We start from the raw sequence: 26,827 nt of genomic DNA on the forward strand, positions 1-26,827 counted from the left end.
GGGCAAAATCTATTCCCAATATCTAGGGGGGGGGGACAAAAGTGTCTTTTTCCAATAAAAATACCAAAGAGGAGTTTTTCAATAAAAACACCAAAAGATGATTTTTTTTTTTAGTAAAAAAAAAGAAAGTCCCAAAAAAGGTATGTTTCAAAATCTGAGGGGACAAAACAGTTTACAGGGGCAACCCCCTCAAATTGATGCCCGAGTTTTGGAATTTCTTGAGAACCAAATAAATTAGAAAGGCGGTTGGGCAGGTTGATAGAAAGTGTTGGGTTCACTTTAAATAAGATTTATCCGAATATATATTGCATAACGGCTCTTCGGTTTCCACAATCAATCTAACGCTCCCCACTAACTAAAGTTATTACAGAAAGGAGAAAGGCTTATAATTACTGCAACATTTTAAACTGAGTGTCTCAGGTTCCTTTAAGGATCTGTCGTACCTTGGTATTTTATAATTGAATGGAATAGAAGTCAATTTGAACATTCATATTGGTATGATTCATCTTATGAAGCTACAGGAAATTACCTATACTTGAATGTTACCTCAATATGACCAATCCATTTCAACCACTCTAAAGGCCAATGTTACTTGCTATCCTTTAATGTTGCCACAATGTGACCCATCTATCCCACCCCTAATATAGGCCATTTTTGCGCTGTTATTAGCTACCTATATTTATAAAAGTTAATAGACACTTTGGCCACAGACAAAGTTCCCACTGTTTTGTTGCTTCTTTCTGAACTGCAACGGCGTAACCAAGAGACTAGTATAACCAGATTTGTGGAGAAGCTATATTATCTAAAGAGGGTCTTTCAAACATATCATGCTTCAGTTTTAAAAAATAGTATGCTCCGAAACAGGGAATTTTAGGGACTTTTGGGAGAGAGTCAAGGGACTTTCTGCAGAAAAAGGGACTTGTAAGGGACGTTTCCAAAAAAAAGCGACTTTTAGGGACTAATTCCGAGCCCTGTATCCATGAGAGGGTCTTTCAAATATTTCATGCTTCAGTTTCAAAAAATAATATGCTCCCAAATAGGGAATTTAGGGACTTTTGGGAGAGTCAAGGGACTTTCTGCAGAAAAAGAGACTTGTAAGGGACGTCAGCAAAAAAAAGGGACTTTTAGGGACTAATTCCGAGCCCTGTATCCATGAGATATCCGGTTTTCATTTTTAACGGAAGGAAATTGAGCGTACTTATTAATAAATTGAATACTAAAAAACTGTTTAGTTTTGCTTGCCGCCATTTTTATTGGGGCTCTAAGGGCTGAAGATACTGCTGAAAAAAGGGCTTTCATTGAGTCAGGATTTTGCAAGTTCTGCTTTATTAATGCAATTAAATAAAAAAAGAAAGAAGAAAAACAGTTTTTTTCAACTGAAAGTAAGGAGTATCATTAAAACTTAAAACAAATAGAAATTATTTTGTATATGAGGGGGGTTGCCTCCTCCTCAATACCTTGCTCTTCAAGCTAAAGTTTTTAGTGCTTTTAAAAAAGCTTCTTATTGTTCTAATTAAGAAAATTGGGACAAAAAGTCAAACTTTAGCATAAATAGGGAGGTATTGAGGAGAAGGCAAACCAATCAAATACGTAATAATTCCTCTTCGCTTTAAGTTTTGATGTTGCTCCTTACTTTCAGTTAAAATTTTTTTTTTTTACTTTCTGATCTTTTTTTTATAATAACAGGAAATACGGCTCCAGTCCATGGTAAACTGTCTCACCACATGGAAAGTTCCTTTAACGTAAAATACTCCCTCCCACCAAGAAAATTCAACCTAACAATTTCATTCTCGATGAAAATTCCCACTGGAAAATTTCTTGCGGACCATTCCGCCTGAAAAGTTCTTCTTATCACACTTTCATTCGAAAAAGACCTTAATTCCTGAATATTTTTCAGGTCATGCCGGAAATCCCTCCTTCGTGAAAAATTTGTACCTGAATTCCCCCCCCCTAGTGGAAACTTGCTGACACAGAAAATCCCCCCAAGGTGAATTTCCCCTGTGGAAAATCCCCCCCCCCCTCCTGCCGATAGATCCTCTAGAAAATTCCAACCCAGGGAAAATTAACCACGGGCAATTACCCTTAATATCTCCACGTGAAAAATCGGCAAACAGAAAGTAAGACTAATAAAAAGAACTTCACATAGAAGTTCTGACACATTCCCGCGGTATAAAATTTCTCCTGGAAAATTCACCCCCTGCAAACGTCCCTCCCCACAGAAAATAATCCCCTTTGAAAACCCCTCGCAGCACGAAATCCCCCCCCCCCCCGAAGAGGTCGGTATACTTCCCAATAACAAAAACTTACAACTTACAGGCATTTCCCCAGGGGCTCTGGGGGGTCATGTTATCCCTAAAGCCATATTGGACCTTTCAACTATGCTGAACCAAATGGATATCTCAAAATTTTGAAAAGACGACTTTGAGGAAAAAATGGTAGTAGGAGGGGGGCTAGTTATCCTACAGCGTTTTTGGTCACTTAAAAAGGGCACTAGAACTTGTAATTTCCGTATTAATGAGCCCTTCGTCGATATCTAGGACCATTGACTCGATACGATCACCTCTAAAAAAAAGCATCGGTGATCTTTCTTCTGCAAAAAAAAAAAAAAAAACATATTTTAACAGATATGTCAAACCTCTACAGTAAGGTTCTCTGATATACTGAATCTGATGGAGTGATTTTACTTAAAATCCCTTGACTTTTTTTGGCAGGAGGGGGGGGGGGGTCAGTTCCTTCCCTTTTTCGAAAATCAAGCAATTTTCTCAGGCTCGCAGCTGTTGTTGGGTAGCATTAAACTTAATGAATCTTGTATATTTGGAATCAGCATAAGAATTTTTTTTTTATGTATCTATTGTTATCTGAATTCCTTTTTTTTTACAGTTTCCGTCACTATTGAGTCAAGTCGCTCCTTACCAACTGTTTGATATGATTGTTCTGTAAGACATAATCATTGTATGTCAGAAACTGTATTACAGAACTTAAGATAATTAGTACTGATGCTCCGAGACCTATTGCGAATGCCTTAATCCAATCCAGATTTCAAGAAGTTAAAGAAAATAGAGACTACATGAAGTACACTTTTGGCGCTATTTTTTTCTTGACCGCCAGGGTCTTGCTTTGAGAGGTGATGATGAATCAAAAATATCCATAAACCAGGGTAATTTCTAAAGGGGACTATTGACTATTATAGTAATACCGACTATTGAAGTAGTGACTACTAATGACTATTGATTTTTGTAGTAATGACTATTGACTTTTGTAGTAATGACTACTAATGACTATTGACTATTGTAGCAATGTAGGAATGACGCCGATTGTACTAATGACTATTGTAGTAATGACTACTAATTAGTAATGACTTACTAATGACTATTGACTATTGTAGTAATGTAGTAATGACGCCGATTGTACTAATGACTATTGTAGTCATTAGTACATGCCTCACGACAAGACATTATTTCAGAAGTAAAATCTAATTACTTCACAATTCTTGTCTACGAGAAAAGGAAAGTGCTAGAAAAGAACATACTTAGGTACATATCAAATGGAAAAGCAATGGAGTGAACAATCGACTGCTATTAGATGAAACTAGATTTTGATAGATCGATTAGTCGAAGATTTCTCCAAGCAGCAAAGTTACCAGTACCCCTCCCCCTGTTTTATATATATTCGCTCATTTTTTTTTGTATCTCGGTTAAAAGATCGAAAAGAAACCCCTGCCCCACTACAGTTCCAAGAATTGGTGTAAAAAAAAAAACAAAAAAACAATATTTCTGCTGCAACATCTACTCCTAATCTTCTGAAAAAAAAATCTTCTCAATAGCCTAATTGTTAAGGCAGCAATATACCATGATCGAAGAGTAAATGATAAAATTATTCTATCAACAGAAAAAGGGGGGGGGGGAAGAAAATTAGTATAACGGGCCTGGGGGTGGGGGAGGCTAACACAAAAATACCTCTTTTTCCTAGAAAGATAGCACATGTCAAATTTCCTATTTGGGGCAACACCGGTAACTTACTAGATATAATTAAACCTCAAACAACAATTAAAAATTGCAAATTTTATTAAAAGAAAAAAGGACGAGAAAATTTTTTACAAGTTGCATCTGCTTAGGTTTTCTCTAATCTTTCATTGTTTAATTATAACGAGTTTCAAAATTCTAACGAAAAACTATTTATACTTAAATTCTCCAAAAAGGGATATTCCCCCTAAAAGGGATATCAAGCAAGAAATATTGGCAGACGGAGAGTAGATCAACGACTGAGATAAAAAGGAACAAAGAGTGTAAGATAGAGCAAAGAAATATCTTTCGTAATACCTTTTTTCTGCAGTAGACTTTGATGTAGAAATCACCAAATAAAATGAGAAACGAAACCATATAAACGACTAGAGCATACTGCATCCACAGAGGAAAATCACACCCAACAACAATGGCACGAATGCCCAAAGACATTGCAGATGAAAACTGGGCCTGCAATGGACAAACAAATAAATTATGATTTTATGGCCTTTTTTATTAGGCGGCCAGAATTACTACTTACTTAGCCCATGCGTCTTTAAGCTTAGGTAGACTAACGTAATAAGAAAAAAGACAAAACAGGAGGAGGGCAAGGGGCAGCAAAGGGTGGGGGTGGGTGGGGAATTTAGCCTTGGAATTTAGCTTATGTTTTGAGTTTGATTTAGCTTGTGTGTCAGCTGTTGTTGGTACACTGGACGACATTCTTCATCCCCCCCCCAAACTCAAGACCCAGGCTGCACCCCTGGGGGAGGGGTTATGAAAATACAAAAGAATGAATATTGACAGAATTCACACTAGAATTTAGCAAATGAAAATATCTAAAAGCAGATATAATATTTTAAACAAAGCAGTGAAAAAAAAAACAACTTTAAATAATAAAAAAAACTGAATATTTCGGGTCGTCCAGAAGCCTTTATCAATGGAAAAAAGAACGAATTAAGGTTAATTAAACACAGCATATAAAGAAAAAGAAAAACGATTAATTAAAAATTTGCATTTTAATAATTTCCGATATCACTGAACCAATGTCAATATTCCTTTTGATAGATTGATGGTGCAAACCGCACGAATACGCAAAACAGAATGACAAGTTAGGTTATATCTGGTATAATTTGAATTTGGTAATGAAATATCTTAATAACTTCCAATATCAATGAACCAATGTCAATATCACTTCCAATAGACTGATAGTGCAAATAGCACGAATACGAAAAACAGAATGACAAGTTAGGTTGTCTCTGGTATCAAACCATAGAGAAACTAACTTGTCATTCTGCAAATAGCACAGATACGCCAAACAGGTAGGTAGGGTTTTGCACAAGAGAATGCCTTTAGGAGCATTTTATTTACACAATAAACAGGATTAACCAAAATATTAGAGGTTTCCACCTCCTTTGAACCTCCCACCTCCTTTCTAAATCAGAGGGAATTTATCACCCACTCAAATCCCAAATTGCTCGTTTGGTCTCTCCAACCCGACTCTTCGCCCACCCTATACAAAAAGTATAATTTTCCATTTCAATAAAATCACTCCCAAAATTCTACGATAACTGATTCTCAGCATCTTTGGATACAGTCAAAGCAGGGCGTATGCAGGCGACTGAAGGAGACTTGGAGCTGCGCTATTTTTAAATTTATTTTTATTAGGACAGTATTTTTGTGATAAGGGTGTAAGTTTAAACGGACTTTAAATTTCCTGCTGCCAGGCCGTATTCAGGGGGAGGTTTGACCCCCCCCCCGAAAAAATTCCTGGATACAGCACTGCCTGCCGTTCCTTTCTGCAAAATAAGATATAGTATAAGAATGTATGGTAACACTAAAACTTAAATAACTGATTTTAGTAGCACTTTTTCCTACTGGGATCCCAGAATGTGAGGAGAAAATTTTGGGTTTTGCATTGTGTTAAAAATTGCCTTTTGGTTATCACCCTGTTTTTACATGATACTAGATAGCAAGAGAATTTCTCATGAAATATATGTCGGTCGAGTTCCGTCTTTTTATGCATAAACCAAATTTTCATAAAACGATATCTATCTTTCACCAAAAGAAGCAAAATTAGGCATCACTAATAGTAAATACGCTATAAGGCAACACTGGCAAGATAATCCCAGCGTCCAACAGAGCTTATTGCAATTGACTGCAATTAATTTTATTAACTTGTTGAATAAGCGTAAGCGTAATTATTGTGCAGGATTGAACGCGATGTGGACATAAAAATAACTTCTTTCCAAAAAAAATGCAACCCCATAGAACCTTTGAAACTACCCGAAATTTTTTTTTATCTTATGCTAAAACAAAAAAATTCCCAGAACTTTCTATCAATAAATGTAGAATTTCAGCTTACTCAGCTCTGAAACACAAAAAGGCAATAATTAGTTATAATAGGTTTCAATAAGCGTTTAGGAACGCAATTCAATAACTGCGAATGGCTATTGAACCCCAAAAATTACAAAAATCAGTTACAACAAGCTTACTGAACGATCGCAAAAATGACACGAAACCCATGAAAAAAGCAGATATTTTGACATAGATCTTTAAAAAAAATCGACAAAAAAATATAACCTGAATTATATTTGATATTCAATACTAGAGTAAAGAACAACGTTTAGAAAGTAAAACTAAAAGAATTACAAGTGATCTGAGAATTAAAAGAGCCACTTTCGTCCAATAGCAGCCAAAGGAAAACTGAATGTACACGACAAACAGAATGCCATTTGGGTATTCAACTGAATTTTTTCTGAGGCTCTGACACATCTGATCTTATATTTCATTTTAAAAACTGATCCTTTTTATTATCCTCCGACAAAATATGATAGTATTCAGATTGCTCTTGTGCTCCTCTTGACTGCAAGTTTCCTAAGGATATACTTCCTGTTTTTGACAACCTACCTAAAAGACTGCAGTCGGCCCTAGTCAAAAGAAAGGAAAAAGGTATCACAAAATAGAATAAATTGATCAAGGTTGTCACATGCGTAAATTGCAAAAAAATATAAGAAAATTCAGGTTTAAAATCAAATTGCATAGTTTTATCAATAGGCGACTCATGTTGCAGCAGCCTTTTCCCCAGCTATTGGTTTGTCAAACTAACATAAAGTTCCAGACAAACTAAAAAATGAACGAATGTCGTATCCGAGAATGGTTCATCTTACGCTTCTCATTATGATGAAATTTTTCTATCAAACTGCTACTTTGATGGTGACATTTAAGTTGCGTCTGTACACAATTATACCTAATTTATTGTGGCGTATAAAGGTAGGACGGTGGAACTTATCCTTCGTCGGTCAACAGGGTTGCTGCCACATGGTTCGTTATTGACGTTTTTCTCAACAACTCGTTTCTCCCCTCTGAAAGAAGGTGGCGTCAATATACTGGCGGACCATGTTTTGCAAGAGGGTTCAGAAGGTTATGTAATCCCTAAATTGGGTTTCATAAATTATGTCTTGTTCTACAGTGATTATTTCATTAAAATTTTAAAACTATTATTCAACAAAGAAAGTGAAAGAGAGAAAATTGAGTTGCTTGCACGATCCTTTCGTCCTAGTAGCCATGCTGTCGAGAAAGAAGCGGAAAAATTTCACAGTCCTAACATATATTCTCTAATTAGGTCAGAAGACTGAGAGGTAAACCATGTTCTTTGAGAGGTTTTTGAGAGGTAAACCATGAGAGGTTTAACATTTGGAAATGTTGTCTGAATATTTTCTTTCCTGATGATTTTGCTTATGTTTAGAGGCAAAACTTAACATTTTTTAGGATACAAAACTTAACAAGATTAAGCAAATTATTTAAACCAGCTATACGAAAATAATTTATAAAGTTACTTTAGAAAATAGTATAAAAACAAACTATAATTTGTTCTATTTATTTTTTAATAGTTCACACTTTCTTTTTTTTTCAATGAAGACTAATTATACATAAAATAAAATTTATCAGCCATACATTACGTTTGCTCGTACATTTAAGTTTATTTATTTCATTTGAAAAATAAAACCTTTCATCGAAAAATTACAACAGCTCTGAAACTCTCAACAATTATGACAGTTTGACAATCAATAATGACACTTAAAGTAAATTAAAGTAACGGTCAGCTAATAAAGCATTCTATTCTAAGATTGTTGCCAATCGAGGGAAGTATAATAGACGTGCACTTGGTAGGCTATATGCTACATTCTGTGATCATGATCATTCTGTCCTTTATCTCTCTTGTCTTTATCCGCTTCTAAAGAAAAAAGATGTTAAGCAGATCTGGTCTTTTTACTTCAGATATTGTACTGCAAGTGCTGGTGACAGCACAGCGCCAGTGACTGGCGACTTCATTAAAAAGTCGAGAATCTCAAAGCAATTGGATAATTGATATAAATAATCTGCAATTATATGGGATTCACGTTGAAATTCCTCTGTAAGGTGTCATTAAACATAATTTCTTTCTTTTCAAGAATTATTTTGAGTTATCATCCGGTCTGCACAAAGTTTCTCTGTGAAAACGGCAAATTTGTAAAAACTGTGAAAACGCAAAATTATGAAAAATGTGAAAACTGCTAACTTGTGAAAGCTGAAAATTTGTGAAAACGGCAAAATTCGGAATTGGTTGGTCTGTGCAAATCTTGGCAGGTTGTAATTGTCATTTTCGTAAGTATTTGGAGCACAGGATATTTTGTTTTTCATAAAGATTGTAAAATCACTCAGCAAAGAAAGAAATGAGAAAAAAAAAATTTAAACAACTTTAAAATATTTTTTTAAATAACTTAAAAAAAATATTAAACAAATTAAACTGTTCATTCTTTTCACTATTTCGAAAATTTTATGAGAGCAAGGAAGGGGCTTACATTATTGATATTTTATAATCTCTTTTGTTTTTATAGTATGTGGCGTCAAGACATGTGAATTATTTAATAGTATGCGGAACCTTAAAGAATCGCGGAACCTTACCCAGAATGAGTAGAAACAAAATCAGATCACAAATTTGGGTGATTTATTAGGCTAATTGGTGCTTTATTAGCTGACCGTTTGGAATTGCTTTTACAATACTTCATCCCTTAGTTTTTCGCGGTTTTTCTATACCCTCTGTTTCCGCCTTTCGGTGGTTGGGTATTACTGTTACTAATGGAAGAGCTTTATAATAATGGATTTGCAGCCATCGTTAACAAACCTTCGGGTTTTTGTAGATGGCCGCTGTAAATTTGTTTGTATTTTTTTATGCTAAATAAATTAATTTGAATTTGAAGTTGACCCTGTGTTGTTGCTTTGTTTATTCCCTTTTAATTCCACAACTTTTGGTTCTTTGTGACATTTTTAACCACTTTATTATATTTTGATTTTCTTTTACTGAACACTTTTATTATATTTTATTATATTTATTATATTTACATTATCTTTATGCTTCGTAAACTTAACTTGCATTTGAATACGAACATTTAAAGGTTTTTTAATACCTAAAAACTTTGTTTTTAAGAAATGATAATGTAATAATTTACCAAACTTGGACCACCCTCCCCCCAAAAGACTTTGAAAGATACATTTTTGGGCGGGAAGTAAGTTAAAACTTTCAAGGGATGTTGGAAGTAGACCCCGAAGCGGGGCCAATAATTGGTGGCGCGCCGCCGCAAAAAAAAAGGGGGTGCGCTGCCGAGCTTGCATCAGCGGGCTGACGCCGCCGCTGATTCTATCGGTGGCGGTGTCACTAATACGCCGCCGTTTTTTTCTCTTTTTTGCTTATCGATATCGACCTCCGAACTTCAACCGTCATCCCGGCTAATCTGTTTCTTAAAGATAAATACTGTTATCTTGGGCTTGCCATGTATATCGGTTCGTAGGAAGGAGAAGAAGAAATTTTTCTTGAAACAAAAATTCTACCTTCCGCTTTAAAATTCTGTTCATTTTTCTTTCTGATTTTTCGGATGAGAAGAGGTAGGTAAAAGAGCATTAGGCGGTTCAGGATGTTATCATAGGCAGCGCAATCGCGCTGCCTAAGCAAAGAACAAGGTTGGCACAATGTATTTTTTTCTCATACCAGGGCAATTCGTGTCAAAGAAGTTGTCGTAGAAACTTCGAAAAGGGCTCATTCGATTGGACATCGGAATAGCTAGTGCCATGTTTAATGGTCGGAAGTAATATTAAGGCAGCTAACACCCCTTCCACGACCACCATTTCCTCAAACACATCCAATCAAAATTTTATGATAGCCATTTTGTTCAGAGTAACTGATTTTCAGAGAGAAAATATGTTTTTGAGGAGGTTACTCCCCCACAACCCTTAGGGCAAGAATTTTAAGTTATGTCCTGGGGGTATATAAGAACGATGTTGGCACAATGTATTATTTTTTTTCCTTTAGACCAGGTCACTTCGTATCGAAGGAGTTGTCATAAAAACTTCGAAAAGGGCTCAATCGATTGGAAATTGGAGTGGCTTGTGCGCTGCTTAATCGTCAAAAGTGATTGGAAGACGACTAAAACCCCTTCCACACTCACCACTTCCCCAAACACATCCAATCAAAATTTTGAGATAGCCATTTTGTTTAACGTAGTTGAGAGTTCTGGAAATTAGGTCTTAGAGGATGACAACCACCCTCACAGCCCTTAGGGTAAGCCTTGTAATTTGTGCCCTAGGGGCATATAAGGTGTTAATAGAAAGCGTTGTCGTAGAAACCCAAAAAGGGATCATTTGATAGGAAATCAAAAGGCTTACTGCCCTTTTTAACAATTGAAAGTGATTGGAAGGCAAGACATTTTTATAGTAAAGATCAACGTGGGTATCATGTATGATTTTTTTTGTTGTTGTTTAGACCAGGACATTTTGTATCGAAGGAGTTGTCGTAAGAACTTTGAAAAGGGTTCATTTGATTGCAAATAGAAAGGGACAATGCCCTTTTTAACAGTCGAAAGTGATTTGAGGGAAACTAATCCCCCTCCCACACCCAACCTCCCATTTGCCTTTATTTTTAAAAAGTTAATGTTGCCTTAATATTAAATCAAAATGCACTGTGTTAATGCTAATTCCCAATAAGGCATCTCAACAGTATCCCAAGAACGACTGAGGGCATTATGTTCAAACTTTCGGGGCTACATCTGCTCTTAGAATATAACCAAACGAAAATAGCATAAGTGCATCCAAACTATCAAAGAAAGTAAATAGATTTTTATGCGAAAAGTTTCAAGTTTTTCATTTCCGATCAACTAGAGGAGGTATGAAACCAAATTAAAAACTAATAATTTTAACCGGATTTTTAAAAGGGTCTGGGTTGTTAAAAATTGCTGAAAATTTTTTCCAGCATACAAATAGCAGGCCAAACTTATAAATTCTTAATAAAACGATAAAATTTAAAGTATTATTTTCCTTTTCCCTGAAAAGACTATCTCAATACAAAACGAACAGAAATTAATTAAAAAAACTGTTTCCACAAAATAAGTTTTTCAAAGAAAAGTAACGAACTACATTAAATAAAAATTAGCAAAAATAAAACCAAATAATCTACCAAGCGTGAAACTACCACAAATCAGCATCGATAAATAAATGAAACCCAAAACGAACAGAAATTACAATAAAAAACCGAGTCAAACTCAAAACGAGCAGAAATTAACATTAATTGGGTTCAAAACCTATGCCTTCCCAAGGCCACAATATAATTTGCTCTTAACTGAAAAAAATTCAAATGAATGTGCTTTGTCAGTTTAATATACATATGCTGATATTAAGTAATCAAAATGTTAATATTATATGATTTATTTAAGTTATTAAAGTAAAAACATTTATATTTTTTTTGTAAAGTGCAAATTATGTTCTGGCCTTGGGAAGGCATAGGGGTTTTGAGCCCAACTTATGTTAATTTTTGCTCGTTTTGAGTTTGACTCGGTTATTTATTGTAATTTCTGTTCGTTTTGGGTTTCATGTATTTATCGATGCTCAATGGCTCCAGGCAGAGCGAGCAAACTCACTTTTGTTACATCAGTTGTAACTGAAGTGATGTAACCGCTGATTTAAAATAGTTGGTGTTGTTAAGCCATGGTATCTTACTTGTATACAGTGTTTTTTCGATGTTGTTATTTGTTTTTTTCACTTCCTTTTCGTATGTATTTGATGAACAGGAGATGTTTGAACCTCAAACTTTGAAAGTTATACACATTAGCCGAAATCATTAACAAGAATAAAATGACTAAACACAAATGTTAAACATAAACACAACATAGGTTTTCCTGGGTCTAGTGGCTAAAAATGAGGATTCTACCTGGTCTGATCGACGGTGAACATAAACACTTTCCGCACGGCCCAACAAATTTCTGTTTTATCATATTGTTCTTGTATGTTTTTAGCCAACCAATTAAAAATCCTTACTAAAATCAAGTTGAGGTTGAACGTGCTTGGTGAAGTGGAATTTTTTGTATTATTTTTAATCAAAAAAATCGACGCGCCGTGGCGCGCCGCCAAAAAATTTCGGTGCACCTGGTGGCACGCCGCCGCCGATATTAAATTACACATCCGCCGCCGTCATGTCGGCGTGGCGCGGCTTCGGGAACTAGTTGGAAGGTTGTTGAAATATATCAAAATACACTAACTAAAACTAATAAATAAGAATCAGAATAAATAAATAAGAATTATTAAATGTAAAATAACTTTAGATCACTCACAAGCTGCAGAAGGGTAAGGTATTTTTTCCACCACAGGTACTTTTTAATCCATGATCCAAGAGCGGAAAGTCCATAATAGAGGTACATAAAAACGTGAATAAAGCTGTTTATCATAGCAGCTAGGAATGCTGTAAGAAAATTCGGTACTTTAAAAGAAGATCAAAAAGAAGAAACACTATATCCGTAAAATAAGAAAAATAGTCTTTGAGGTAAATTTATTTTATTTTCTTTATTTCCGCCAAAATATGTCCTAATAGTGCCTTTATTTGTAGAGTAAAAGACGTACCAGTGGTCAAACATAAATTGAAAGTGTATACTTCATTGTAGTTGTATCGTACACACCATCCATTTAGCAATATTAGTGACTCAATTTAGGGGTTCATCATCTACAATTTTTGAATAACAACAGCTGACACGTAATGATAAAACTACAAGAAACAAAAGTGAGCATAGAATTATAGAGGGAGGAAAAACAGAACAAAAATAACTGATGCCTCTATCGCCCGTACCCTGTTTATCTAAAAATTATAGATAACATAAGAGAAAATATAGTTAAAATCAGCTTTTAAAACTCAACTAGCTTCGATATTCTGTTAAATACTGCAAAAGATTTGATATTAAAAAACTTTTTCCGTAGTGTGTATCATTTTATACTGGAGAAACGAGGGGCGGATCTAGAGCAAAATTTTTGGGGAGGCCCAATGTGACAAGGGCGCCAAAGAATAAAATCTGGGGAGGGGGGCTCAATGTTACAAAGGTGCCAATAATTGACCAGATTGACAAATTTATTCTAAAAAAAAGTAAAAAAAAAATATACAAGAGTGTGCCAAAAAAATCTTGGCGGGAGGGGGTCCCAGCCCCCCTGGATCCACCAGTGGGAGGAACCAAACAAAATTTAGATGTTAGCCTCCAACAACACAAAACAGCAGTCTAGAAAGGACCAGAAACACCTAACCCCTTACGTTTAAAAAAGAAAATGAGTGGCCAGCTCTTGTAGAGCATTTATTTGGTCTTCCACAGCATAATATAGAGTTTGATAAAAACAAATATAGTCAGTAGTTGATTTGTACTCCTAAAAAGCTTCAGAAAAAAAAAAAAAAAAAAAAAAAACAAAAAAACACTAAAGAAATGATCTATAAAAACAGAAACAGGGATGAGGGCCATTACAGATTTAATCACTTTTTCCGATAGTTTGACTAAAAAAAGGTTGTAGCCTCTTTGATAATATCAAAATGGAAGAAGAAGAAGAAAGTGTAATTTCGACCAGCTTAACGTACAAGAACTTTGAAATTGCCAATTTAGGTAGGTAACTTGGTGACTGACTTACCTGTACCTTGGTGATTAGCTTACCAAGAATTATGAGCATACAAAGTTATATTTGATAATGTAAAATTCAAGTAATTTGGCAATTAAAGTACCAAAAATTTTGATCTTACCAAGTCGATATGGGTGAATAAACTTTGAAAATGTAAAAGCCAATTCAAGAAGCCAAGACACTTTTGCAAAGATAGCATATATATATATATATATATATATATATATATATATATATATATATATATATATATATATATATATATATATATATATATATATATATATATATATATATATATATATATATATAAATCATAGTTATATCAAAAGCCTTTTTAAAACAATTGCTCATATTTCAATTCAATTTAGTCGGATCAACCTAATTTATACGTAGGAAATTAGCATGAAAAGATTATTTCGGTTTGTCAGAATCTTATATCTGAAGACACTTTGTAATTATCGGAATTCATTCATCATTAGGTAGACTCACCTTCATTGGAATTGTGTGGTGTTCTAGTAATTTTTTTTTCTCTTTATATATAATTTCTAAACTTTTTACGTCATTTTCTTACATGTCTTGTTGTTTATTCTGTTTTTAGGTTGATTTAAGCTACTGTCTCAATTAGCTTTACGGGTCACTTATCTATTTATATATGCAAAATAGATAAAACAGTAACCAAAGGCTACTGTTCAAGGAATATCAACAAAACACTTCCATCATATTTTGTTAGTATATATATATATATATATATATATATATATATATATATATATATATATATATATATATATATATATATATATATATATATATATATATATATATATATATATATAAAGTGAATAGATCTTAAATTCTCTTTTCTTAAAAAAGGTAATTTAGGTGTGTCAGACTTGGTGCGCTAAGTTTTGCAAATTGTTAATCTAAAAGGATTAATAAAAACACAAACAGAACAAAACGAATCTCACCTGATCCCCCCGCTACCCATTTGATACCAATCCACCAAAGAAGAAACATGGTCGAATGATGATAAATATGAAGGAAAGACAGCTGACTAGTTTTCTTCCTCAATATAAAAATCAAAGAATCACTCATTTCTATTAGTCGAGAAAAATAATACCACCAAAGGGCACTTGCAATCTGTAAGAAAAAACATCTTTAGCCAATGCTCAGAAAATAAATTCTCTATTTGGATCATTCAAGCTGGAAAAAGGTTAAGAAAAAGGTGGCTCATTTAAGGAGCCAGTAGATTCCTTAAATCCTACTGGCACCACTGGGTTATGCCCATTGCCAAATGTGGACGTCCGCGTTTTGCAGGGGCTCCTAAAATCAGGGATGAGTTGTAGAACCCATCCGGTACCTTTACAACCTCAAACAACTCATCAAAAACGATTTTGCAACTTAACAACTCAAGGGTAAAAACCTAGGTAAATGGTTTACACTTGACATATCCAGCCCTAATTTTTTAGCAGCCAGGCACCATGAATTTTGAGATAAAAACGTGTTAAGAAAAAAAATTTGATTTGTCCATTAGTTTATCTTGCGCTTGAAACTTTAAAAAGCATCATTTAGGCATTCGTTTTTTTTTTTATATACGATGTATCTTAATTTTGACTCATGAACTATACTCGATACGTTTTGGTGACTAGCCAATAATTATGCACTTTTAACACTTCGTCGTTTCCTTACAGGTGAATAAATGCAATTTATCTGTCCACATATACCTGGGGACAACCATGATTTTACAGTGCATTCCTGTTGAATCAATATAGGATACCATAAATCCAAAGAATAATAAAAGTTGGCATATACAGAACTGCAAAAAAGATTATTTTTCACCTGCCGTCAAGGCCTAAAGAAAAATTCTAAAAGCAAAGATACCATATTAGAGCCCCCTCCCCCCTCTTCCTCAACAAATCACAAGGAATCCAACCCTGTGATTATAAGTTTGTGATTAGATCAAAGATATGTCCTTAATTTTCTTTGGCATCAAGAAACAGAAACCTAAAGTGGGATATTGAAGTAGTCTCCAGTATATGTTTCAACTCATCTTAATTCTTTGATGTTCAGCCTATAGGAATAGCCTTTGCTTAAACTGAACTCAATGAAGAAAAGTATCCAATCTGTTTTCAAACTACAATTTGGATTTAGAGAGAACTTTCCCAAAATACGTGCTCCTTTTACAAAATAATACTCACTTTCACCTCAAAATAGCGTAACATGTAGAAAACGGAGCTTCTTACGAGGATTCGATACTTTAAAAATTATTTTGTGAGCCTCGCATGTGAAGGAGCCACACTCATTCTTGCTCCTTAGATTATTCTTCAACGGTCAGCGCAGGCGAAAATGATACGTCCTTCCACAATTAGGGAGTAAGCCTAAATGATTATAACCAATACTTTCTATAATCAGAAGTTAATTGGACCGATTATACAGTATCGTCACTGGTAACTGAGTTACAATTTGAAATCTTAGACAAATTAACAGTGTGAAAAGTATACAACCCGAAAAATAAAATTTGCAAACTAAGATTGTTACTGCACGCCTATTCCTACTACAACTACTACTGCCACCACTACTTCTTCCAAGACTACACCTAGCATAACTACTTCCACAATGACCATTACAACAACAACTATTCTTACCACAACTATTCTTACTTGTACAACTGCCCATACAGTACTACAGCTACTACTTCTAATAATTATACCACGAGAGCTCCTACTGCAACTAAAGCTGCTACTGTAACTCTTACTACTGCTCCCATTAAGAATACTAATCCCCAAACTACTTTTTACTGCTACAACTGCTACTGCTACAATGACTACTAAAACCACATTGGCTTACGTTTAAGTAAAGAGTGGACATTTTACACTTTGTTGCGGTCAGAATCATCCAAGGATGTTACTATACTAACTAATAGAACCACTTAGGAGAATAATCCTAAATACCAAAACTGTTAATTTTGAGTGGTATATTGCACAAATATATAAAATTACAACGTGAAGTTTGGTAAGATTTGCTTTACAGAAAGTATCAAACCCACACAACAATACACTCCAACTATGACTACCCCCCTTAGATTGATTACACTGACTCGATATTAATAAGAAATATAGCACTTACCCTGAGCTCATATACATTATTACTGTAATTTACAGGTTGACAATAATAATTGTAGCCTCGTGCAGTGGAAGAGACTGCAAGCTGTAAAAAGAAATATTATTTATAACTTTTTTCCTTTTCTGTCATTAAGCCATCAGAAGACAGGTTGAAAAAAATATTCCAATATACGTTTACTATTTTTGTCAAAGTTCTTATTAAAATTTACATATTAAAAATAAAATTACGAAAATAGAAACTACTGTGGCAAAAAGTACACTGGTACTATTAGTCGCAGAAGCACCAATTGTTTTACCTTTGTAACAGGTTCGAAAGCTGCGTTTTTGATTCCTTAATAATCGAGTTAATTTTCCCTAATAATAAACTCCTTAAGTACTGAAGTTTAATTCCTTAATAATACCTTAATAATTGTGATATGGAAAGTGATTTCGAATAGAAAAGTTGTCAAACTCTCATACTGAAATCTATTTACGAAAAGACCGAAAAACTAGGAATTGAAAATCCTGAGAAAGGGAGGGAGGGTCCTAGAAAGTCATCCCTTCGGCGTTGTTTAACCAGAATAAAGAAACGATTGACCTTTGGAAGACCTGGTAGGAAATTTTTCTGTATCATTCCCACACACCTGCACAAAGACAGGGAAATTCCTATACTATTATTAGTTCGGAGGACATTGACGACTTCCAGAAAAAATGGTGATTTATGGACAGTTTTTGTTATTTTACCAGATATACAATCTCAACAAGGTCAGAGATTTCTCACTACATATAATTTCCAGGCAAATTGTCAAATAAAATACTGAAATACAATTAGACAATCCAAAGTTAAGATTACGAATAATTCATAATACTCTATAGCCACTGAGAATTGATACGCAAAATCGGTCATGAATATTCTCCATTGAGGGCAACCGGACAAAAAAAAAAAGGAATAAATTCAACTCCTAATACTGAAAATCGACAATTTGAATTTGATGTTAAATTTAAATATTGTTCTGAAACTTATCAATACAGAATCTCAAACATAAAACAACAACAATTCTTATACTCTTCTATAGCTATTTGAGCCTTTGAACTGTGAGGACGCAAATTGGATTTACTTTGAATTTAATTGGTTTGTAAAAAGTGTATTTGTTAGACAGTGAAGATATTGCGAAACATTGAATTGGCTTGGGATTATACACCTTGGATTACGTCATTTAATTATGACAAAAAAGAAAATAGGCCAAAATCAATGAATCAAGCTCGGATTGAGCAGTAGTTCAGGTGTCTTTACCGCTTGCCCTGAGGAATGGAATGAAATGCAAATATTTGATTAGTTGAATTTTGCAAACGCTACAGAGTATTCCTGAAAGTTGGCTGTGATTCCTGAGGTAGCGTCGGTATTCAATCGCTGTTGGAAATTGTCGGTGCAGGAGATAGGGTTGTTAGCCGTGCCCAAATTAACGGTGGCTTAGCAAACTGCACGTCCGCATCGACGTGGATAAATTATAGGTTCCAAAATAGGTAAGAGAGATTACATATTTTATTTTATTTGCACTTGCCATGGGGCGAAAAAGGAAAATTGCTAAAACTGTCCAAGTAGGATCCCAGTCTGTTGAGAACAGTTTGTTGAATTCGACCGTTTCATCTGAAGGGACTAACGATGTCGCTTCACTGAAGACCCTGGCGGATGATTTTGCCAAGATGCTAACAATACTTACTGAAAATGGTAAAAAACTAGACTCTATAAACGATAGTATAAAAATGTTAGAAAATCGTATGGTATCAGTGGAAAATACACAGTCTGAGCTAAAATCAGAAGTTAATACTACGAATTCACGTGTTACACAGCTTGAATCTGATGTTCAAAACTTAAGAAATCAAATGTCAATTATCGCTAGTGCAACGAAAAAGTATGAAACCGGGAATGCAGATCTGTCTCGTCGGCTTATGGCATCTGAGTATCGGCATACAGAGACGAATATTATCGTTTGGAATGCTCCCTGCGAAAATACTACCCAAGCCGAAACGTTTTTTGACCAGTTGTGTTTGGAGGGTCTAGGTCTGTCCATGGTCCCGAGGTTTCGAGTTGTTGGTGGTGTCAGTAAGGAGCAACCGTATTTTAAAGTTGATGTTGGTTCTCAAGATGCGAAGGTCAGTGTGCTTAAGAACGGAAAGAAATTAAAAGGAAAAGTTATTGGACACCATAGAAATGTATCTGTTAGCGATGATGCACCAATATCAGTTCGCGAAGCTCGAAGGAAGTTGTATGCAAAGAAATCTAGATTAAATGCTATAGGAGTTTCATCATGGGTTTCCAATACAGTTTCACCATATATACAGATCGACCGTGGTGGTGTGGCGGCAAAATTTGGTTACGATGAGCCTATCCCTGAGTTATGTGACCAATAGATGGTTATATCATGAATGGTGAATTAAGTGTTTTTTAATATATTTTTTTTTTTTTTTTTTTTTTTTTTTGTATTTGTGTTTATGGAAAAAAAATGAAAAGTTTTTCTTTTTTCCTCATTTATTTAGTTTTTTTTAGAATTTAGAATGGGTAAGTGGTAGACACAGGTAGAGCATTGTGTTTTCTTCAATTATAATTTTCTGGAATTCAGTAATGGAAACAGTAAGCCTGTATTGTGACAGGTTAGTGTTAGTGTCAATTTTTTCACTTTTTTTGTATTTGTTTGTTTATTTATACTATTTTGTTAATATGTTTCTTATTATTTTTAGGTTATATTGTGTTTTTTCTGGAGCTTCGATTACGTTGGAAACGGGACCACCGACCCTCCGAGTTATAGTAAGTTATTCAGTTGGTTAGGTTTGGTTGCAACTACCCTCCTTTTCTTTTTTATATATATATATATTTATAAAAAATGGTAATTGTTCGTAATGATCGTTTGGATTGGCTTGAGAATAATCCATTGAGTGTTTCAGATTTAGGATTAGGGGTACTTCACAGGGATTTTGATATGGGGGTAGATGATGGGGGTTTTTCCGAAGGTTAATTATAAGTGCCCAGTTGATTTACATACTAGACTGGCACCGGATAAACTTGGCATTTTTCTTTTGAATTGTCAGGGGTTAAATAGTACATTGGATTATTTGTCGGAGCTGTGTATGCTATCTGATTTTCATATTCTTGCACTTACTGAAACATGGTTAATGAATAATAATTCTGGACTATTGGATATTTTAGATTATAATATGTATGTTAAGAACCGTACTCACCATCAGCATGGAGGACTTGCCCTGTATATTAGAACTGCTTTGAATGTGAAGGTTAGGGATGATTTGTCTGTTAATAAAGAGATGGTTTTTGAGTGTTTTGTTACGGAGGTTGATAAGAATGGTGACCTATTTTTTATTGCTGTTTGGTACCGCCCCCCTTCAGCTAGTGTAGATTTTTTTTTAGAATTAGTAGAGAAACAAATGGACCTTCTAACTCGTAAGAACATACCGTGTTTTGTGTGTGGAGATTTTAACAGTGATTTGAATGTGTTAGCATCTAATTTAAAAGCCCGGAATTTTTTGAATTTAATGTTAGGTTATGGGATGCATCCTGCTGTAAATATTTGTACTAGAGTGACGGATTCATCTTCATCTCTAATTGATAATGTATTTTTGAATGTTCCCCATAATTCGTCGAGTGTTGTGTTAAATGATGTTTCGGATCACTTTGGTTTGGCTATATTAGTTCCGGGTATATTTAAGAATATTAATATTAATTGTGATGCTCGCCCTAAGCCTAAGAAATTAATAGTTGATTCAAATACTATTTCAATATTTAAGCTTAGGATAGAACAGTTAGACTTTAAATTTTTACAAGAAGAATTCGATTTAAATTTGAAGTTTGAGCTTTGGTATGGTAAGATTAAGGATACGTTTTTGGAATGTTGTGAAGTGTCAGGAATACAGAAGAGAAGGGTGTCTCCGAATAAACCTTGGATTACAAAGAGTTTGTTACAGTCAGTTAATAGAAGAGGTTTTTTATATAAGTTGTCAACAAGGAGCAATGATCCTCATGATAAAGTAATATATAGAGTTTATAATAGTAGGTTAAATGCTGCACTCCGACTGGCTAAGGTAGAATATTATAAGGTTAAATTTAAAAAAGTTGAGGGTAACCCGAGTAAGACTTGGAAATTGATTAAGTCGGTGACTTGCCCTGGTAGCGTCTTGATCCGTCCAGATAAAATGGGAATGAATAATAATGTTGCAGATGAGATGTGTAATCACTTCGCTACTATTGGGCAGCGTGTGTCATCATCGGTGCCAGTATTTGATCAAGATGGAGATTTTCGTCAGTTCCTACCTGAAGATTGTGATGTGTCTGCGTACCTTAAATCTGTAACTATTGATGAATTATTTGATGTTATAAATAATATGAAAAATGGAGCATCAGGAGGCGATTTTATTTCGTTGAAGGTTTTGAAGTCGATTTTACCTGTTATATCTAGTCATTTTTTAGGACTGATAAATAATTGTTTAAAAGCTGGAATATTTCCTGATTGTCTAAAGTGCGCGAATGTTATCCCGATATTTAAAGGAGGGGATAAGAATTGTTTTAGTGATTATAGACCGATTTCTTTACTGCCATTTATTTCTAGAGTGTTTGAAAAGTTGATTCATAGTAGGATGGTACGTTTTTTCGAAAAAAGACAATTTTTTAGTTCTAGTCAGTTTGGGTTTAGTAGTCATCATTCTACAGAGCATGCAGTTTTGTTTTTAACAACTTTTATTAATGATGCTTTAGACAAGGGTCTGAAGATAGCTTCGATATTTTTGGATATTACTAAAGCATTTGACTCTGTTGATCATGATATACTAGTTCAAAAGCTATATAGTAGTGGTATACGTGGTGATTTTTTAAATGTGATAGTTAGTTTTCTTAGTGGAAGGACTCAGTATGTCGTGATGGATGTAGTTACATCTAAAATTTAATATATTTCGATTGGAGTACAACAGGGTTCAGTTTTGGGCCCTTTGTTGTTTTTGGTTTATATTAATGACCTTTGTAGAGCTTCAAGTAATGTGTCTTGTTCTTTGGACCTTGATACTTACGGTACTAAGGGAATTCTACCATGTTTTGCTGATGATGCCCATTTCACCGTAGCTGCTAGAACTGAAAATGAGTTGATGACTATATTGAAACAAGGTATTTCTTCGATTGAAAAGTGGATGCGAGTAAATAAATTGAAACTGAATCATAATAAGTCGAATTTTTTGATTTATGGTAGAATTACTGGACATTATCCATGGATTAATAATATAGAAGTAGGGCACCATACTATTGTAAGATCTACTAGTACTAGATACCTTGGTGTTATAATTGATGAAAGCCTTAGTTTTAAAGACCATATTGCATCTGTTAACAGCAAATTGTCTCGTAATATTGGTATTATGGGTAAACTTAGGTATCTTTTTCCGTGTGAAATTCTGAGAATGTTGTATTTTTCTATGGTTCACCCATATCTCATTTACTGTTGTATGGTTTGGTCGAAAACATTCGTAACTCACCTCCATCCGCTCTGTGTAACACAGAATATGGCAATTAGAGTTCTTTATGGTAATCAAATTGACCTATCTGCATCGGTGAGGCATCTTTACCGCGAGTATAAAATTCTACCGTTGGCAGGAATATGTGTATTCTATAATGCTCTGTTTATGTTTAAATATTTAGCTTCGGAGTTACCATCATGTTTTTCAGGAATGTTTAGTCTTGAGTCTACTACTCACGATCATTTGACACGATCTTCTCAGTTGGTGCGAAGACCAGCTATGGTCACGTCTAGGTCTAGGTTTTCAATTCGCCATGTTGTTCCGTTAGTTTGGGAGAGTTTGCCAGAGCATTTGAGGAATGTTGGGGGTTTGCAGGATTTTCGTAAGTCGCTAAAGAACCATTGTTTTGATGTGTATATTTTGAATGGATTATTCCACGCCACTTAAGTTTTGTTTTTGAGGAGGGTTTAGTTGCAGCTGAATATGATTATAATTATTAAAATTTTGTTGGGTGTTGTTTGGAGGTTCGTTGGTTTTCGGGTCCGGTAAGTTGAGCTCTAATTATTTTTTTTTTTTTTTTTTTTTCTATTTCTTTTTTTTTCTTTTTTCTTTTTTTTTTCTTTTTTGGTTTCTTGGTTTTTTGATTTATTAGGTGGGTTTTCTACCGCACAAGCATTGCTTCAGGGAATCGATGATGTATATATATATTTTTTTTTTTTAAATAAACACATTGTTACTTATTAAAAAATATAATTAAAACTTGAAACAAAAAAGACACGACCAAGCTTGCAATGACTTTATTAACCTTGCACAAGATAGAATTTTAAATAAGCCAAAATTAGCACCAGTAGAACTGCTGCACAGCAAAGATATCTACCGTATATCTATCTACCCATCGCCATTTAACTACTACCAAGCGTTTATTATAAGTAAAAATTAAAGATATATCGAAAAAGAAACAAAGCCCACCACAACTCATACCTCATAACCAATATACAGGTTTAGTACACTCATAGCAAGATTATACACCACCATCAACCATTTCAGTGAAAACGGCTTACGTGTAGACATATACTCTGGTCCATAACTAACAACAAGAAGATACACCAATGTTATAGCTAATGTTGGCCATGGGCTTTGCATAAGAAACCATGATTCAACTCTTGGGTCTGGAATTAAAGGAAACAAAAGATTAATAAAGACATCTAGTTCAAGATGACAGGTATCACATTGTATCCACCAAGAAGGTGAACAAAGACAAATGAAACCTGGTTTGGACTTAAAATTTATTTTTTTTAGGTTTTTTGATATTGCTAAAATACTTTTCAAAGATGTTTTTAACAATTTTGCTGGACTTTTTTTTTCAGTTTCTCCACTGAATTAGCAATATTTTTCAGTTAGTCCGTCAAGACTTTCGTCAATGACGTCACGAAGTCCTTCATCTTCTTTCAGTTTAAAGTGTCAATTTAACCAAAAACCAGAATTGCTTTGATGGATGTATATGAAATGTTTAGCAACATTGACACAAAGAAGTATTGAGAGACACTGCCATCAAGTAACTCTTCTAATGACATTGCCAAAACTTAAGAAAGACAAAAACAGCTCTTAATCTCTAGAATTTGGTTTGTTGAAAACAATGAGAAAGCATTGTTCTTTGAGCAATGATTTTTCAATATTATCTGGTAATTATTTAGGTAATGAATCAATGGTATTGCATAGCTATTTATCTCGTAAGCAGACCAAAAACAAGCTATAACTATCATTTGAGATGCATACATAAAATCCATATGAAATCAGGAATTTGGATTGGAGAGCAGTTAATGGGAATGTGACGAGGAGGAGGCTAGGAGTTTAAAGTGAGGAAAATCAAATCTAAATTGGACATAGGTAGAAGGTGAAAAGACGTTATACTTGATAAGTCGCTATTCAGTATAATTATTAGTAAGTGTTAAGTAAACATCAATGATTAAAATTGGTAGGTGCTAAAAAATGTTCTAGTAGACTGTGTCATTAGGAACTAAAAAATTTACAGCTAACATATAAATAGGGGGAAATCAGTCTTGTGAGATAAGACACAATATTTTTCTTGTAATTAAACTTAAACAACACAATATACACACTTTTTTTTTTTTAGCAGGAACTAGTAACGAACAAACTAAGACACTGTTTAAACTATTTCATCATCTTACATGCAAAAATACATTTTTTTTTTTCGAAAGGGTGATTTTATTTTGAATGTTGTGTTTTGTTAATTATAATAGCACGTATATGAAACAATTTCTTTCGTATATAAAATAATCCCTTAAACAGCTCTCTATGATGTTCCAGTTCCCTGCTAGCTGGAGAAAAAAAGAGGCCATTGATAGTGATTTCCATGCAAAAAAGGAATTTTTCTTGTTGTTCAAGCCAAGGTACTGTAAGTTCCCAGTATAGGGTTTCTGCCAAGACGATCCTAATGAGGTACTTTGGGTCAAGGCCGTACCCAGGGAGGGAGCTACCCGTTTTGCCCCCTCCCCCGAAAATTTTGCCCGAATCGTTCAAAAGTAATAAAAATGGATATAAAAAAATTTTTGCAAACAATAACCTTGAAAATCACCAATCTATTGCAGTCAGTGGGTCATACGTTGCAGAACTTGTAGTTGTGAAACAGAAAGATAAAGGAGTCACAAAACAGTTTGTTTTGTCATTTTAGTTTCTGACTTTGTTAAGTGAAGAGCAATTCAAAAAATGAAAGGAAATGTGCAGCAACACAAAAATGTCTAAGAAAGCGTCGCAAATGATGGACGTTATGAACCAATCAAAGTTCATTATGTGTCTCCATGTCGTAAATGAACTTTTTTGTCTGACGTTGTCTTTGTGCATGACTCTTCAGTCGGTTGACTTGGCTACAGCTTGTAGACACGTAAAAACTGTTCTTTCTAGAAAAATGACAAGGCGACAAGATTCTGTCGCTACCTTCGCTCCTCATTTCGACAAAGCTCAGTCTTTTGCAATTACGTTAGGGCTTGAGATGACTCACACAAGAACAAGAGGTGGAAGGAAATCTCATCTTGACAATCATGATCTTCTTACTCACTAGAGAGCCTCACTGTTTATTCGTTTTCTAAGCCACTTTATATCGGAGCTTGAACAACGCTTCGAACTCCACCAGAATCTGTTGTCTCATCTCAGTATCCTTGTCCCTTCGAAGATTGTGTCAGTTGATTCCAAAACCGTGAAGTTTGAGTCTTTGCTTGAGTCTTTGCTTGAGCCATATGGTGATATTCTTCCCGAGCCAGACTGCTTGAAGCAAGAGGTTGAGCTTTGGCGCAGCAAATGTGAAAAACTTTTTATCACAGAAAGGCCTTCTTGTGCTGTATCTTCTATTCACGAATGCGACTCCACCCTCTTTCCAAATACTTCTCTTCTATTGATTGTCCTTGCAACGTTGCCTATCAGCAATACTACTCCGGAAATAAGCTACTCTACACTTAGACGGTTAAAAACCTGGCTAAGAAATTCAAAGGAACAAGAAAGGCTGAGTGGTTTAGCCCTGCTCGCCATCCATAGAGACATTGATGTCTGCCACGAAAAAGTCATAGAAGTTTTTGCAGGAAAAAAAAATAAAAAAAATCATCGTTTAGATTTCGTTTTGTAGGTAGTTAGTTTACTTGACAAAAACTCTTGATCGGCTCGATATATTATGCAAATAAATACTTAAATACTTGGTTTTCTAATACGATATATATATATATATATATATATATATATATATATATATATATATATATATATATATATATATATATATATATAAAAAAAACTTACAGATACAATAGTATGCCTAGTGGGCACGACCTCGTTCGCCAGGGGCGGAGTGACGGTCTTCACGGTTGACCGTTAGACTAAAACCACAGAAAGAATTTTTTGTGCCCCCCCCCCCTCCACAAACGAAAATCCTGGGTACGGCCCTGCTTTGGGTTTTGGTCAAACACCTTTTTTTTTGGGGGGGGGGAACTATTTTTGATTACTATGGTCCATGCTTGTCTTTTACTAGGTGGCAGCTACCACTGCAACCACAATCAAGTTCTCTTACTTATACAGTAGCATTTGGTAACTTAGATACTGTGCATGTTTTAATCATTAATTTTGATGAAACCCTGATATTTCAATTTATTATCTTGCTACTTATTTTAATTTTACATGTAAATGTTTTTTTATGGCAGGAAAGCTTTGAAATACAATTATGGGCATAGTGTCCATGTTCAGACCCAGCCGTATTTT

General features: G+C 34.5%; 1 protein-coding gene across 4 annotated transcripts in view; it reads right to left on the reverse strand.

The window, feature by feature from the left end:
- Positions 1-26,827, reverse strand: part of Elo68beta (Elongase 68beta) — a 141,510-nt gene that overhangs the window by 9,160 nt on the left and 105,523 nt on the right. For all 4 annotated transcript variants that reach the window (XM_089088416.1, XM_089088417.1, XM_089088418.1 and 1 more), the window contains 5 exons: positions 23,546-23,733; positions 17,082-17,162; positions 14,924-15,095; positions 12,638-12,765; positions 4,320-4,472 (listed from right to left, as the gene is read on the reverse strand). In XM_089088416.1, the coding sequence (XP_088944542.1) occupies positions 4,320-4,472; positions 12,638-12,765; positions 14,924-15,095; positions 17,082-17,162; positions 23,546-23,733 (722 nt within the window). The remainder of the gene's footprint in view (positions 1-4,319; positions 4,473-12,637; positions 12,766-14,923; positions 15,096-17,081; positions 17,163-23,545; positions 23,734-26,827) is intronic.

This window comes from Artemia sp. Qi Xiang Cuo, chromosome 4 (assembly GCF_049724085.1).
Source record: "Artemia sp. Qi Xiang Cuo chromosome 4, ASM4972408v1, whole genome shotgun sequence".
In the NCBI taxonomy this organism is placed as follows: Eukaryota; Metazoa; Arthropoda; class Branchiopoda; order Anostraca; family Artemiidae; genus Artemia; species Artemia sp. Qi Xiang Cuo.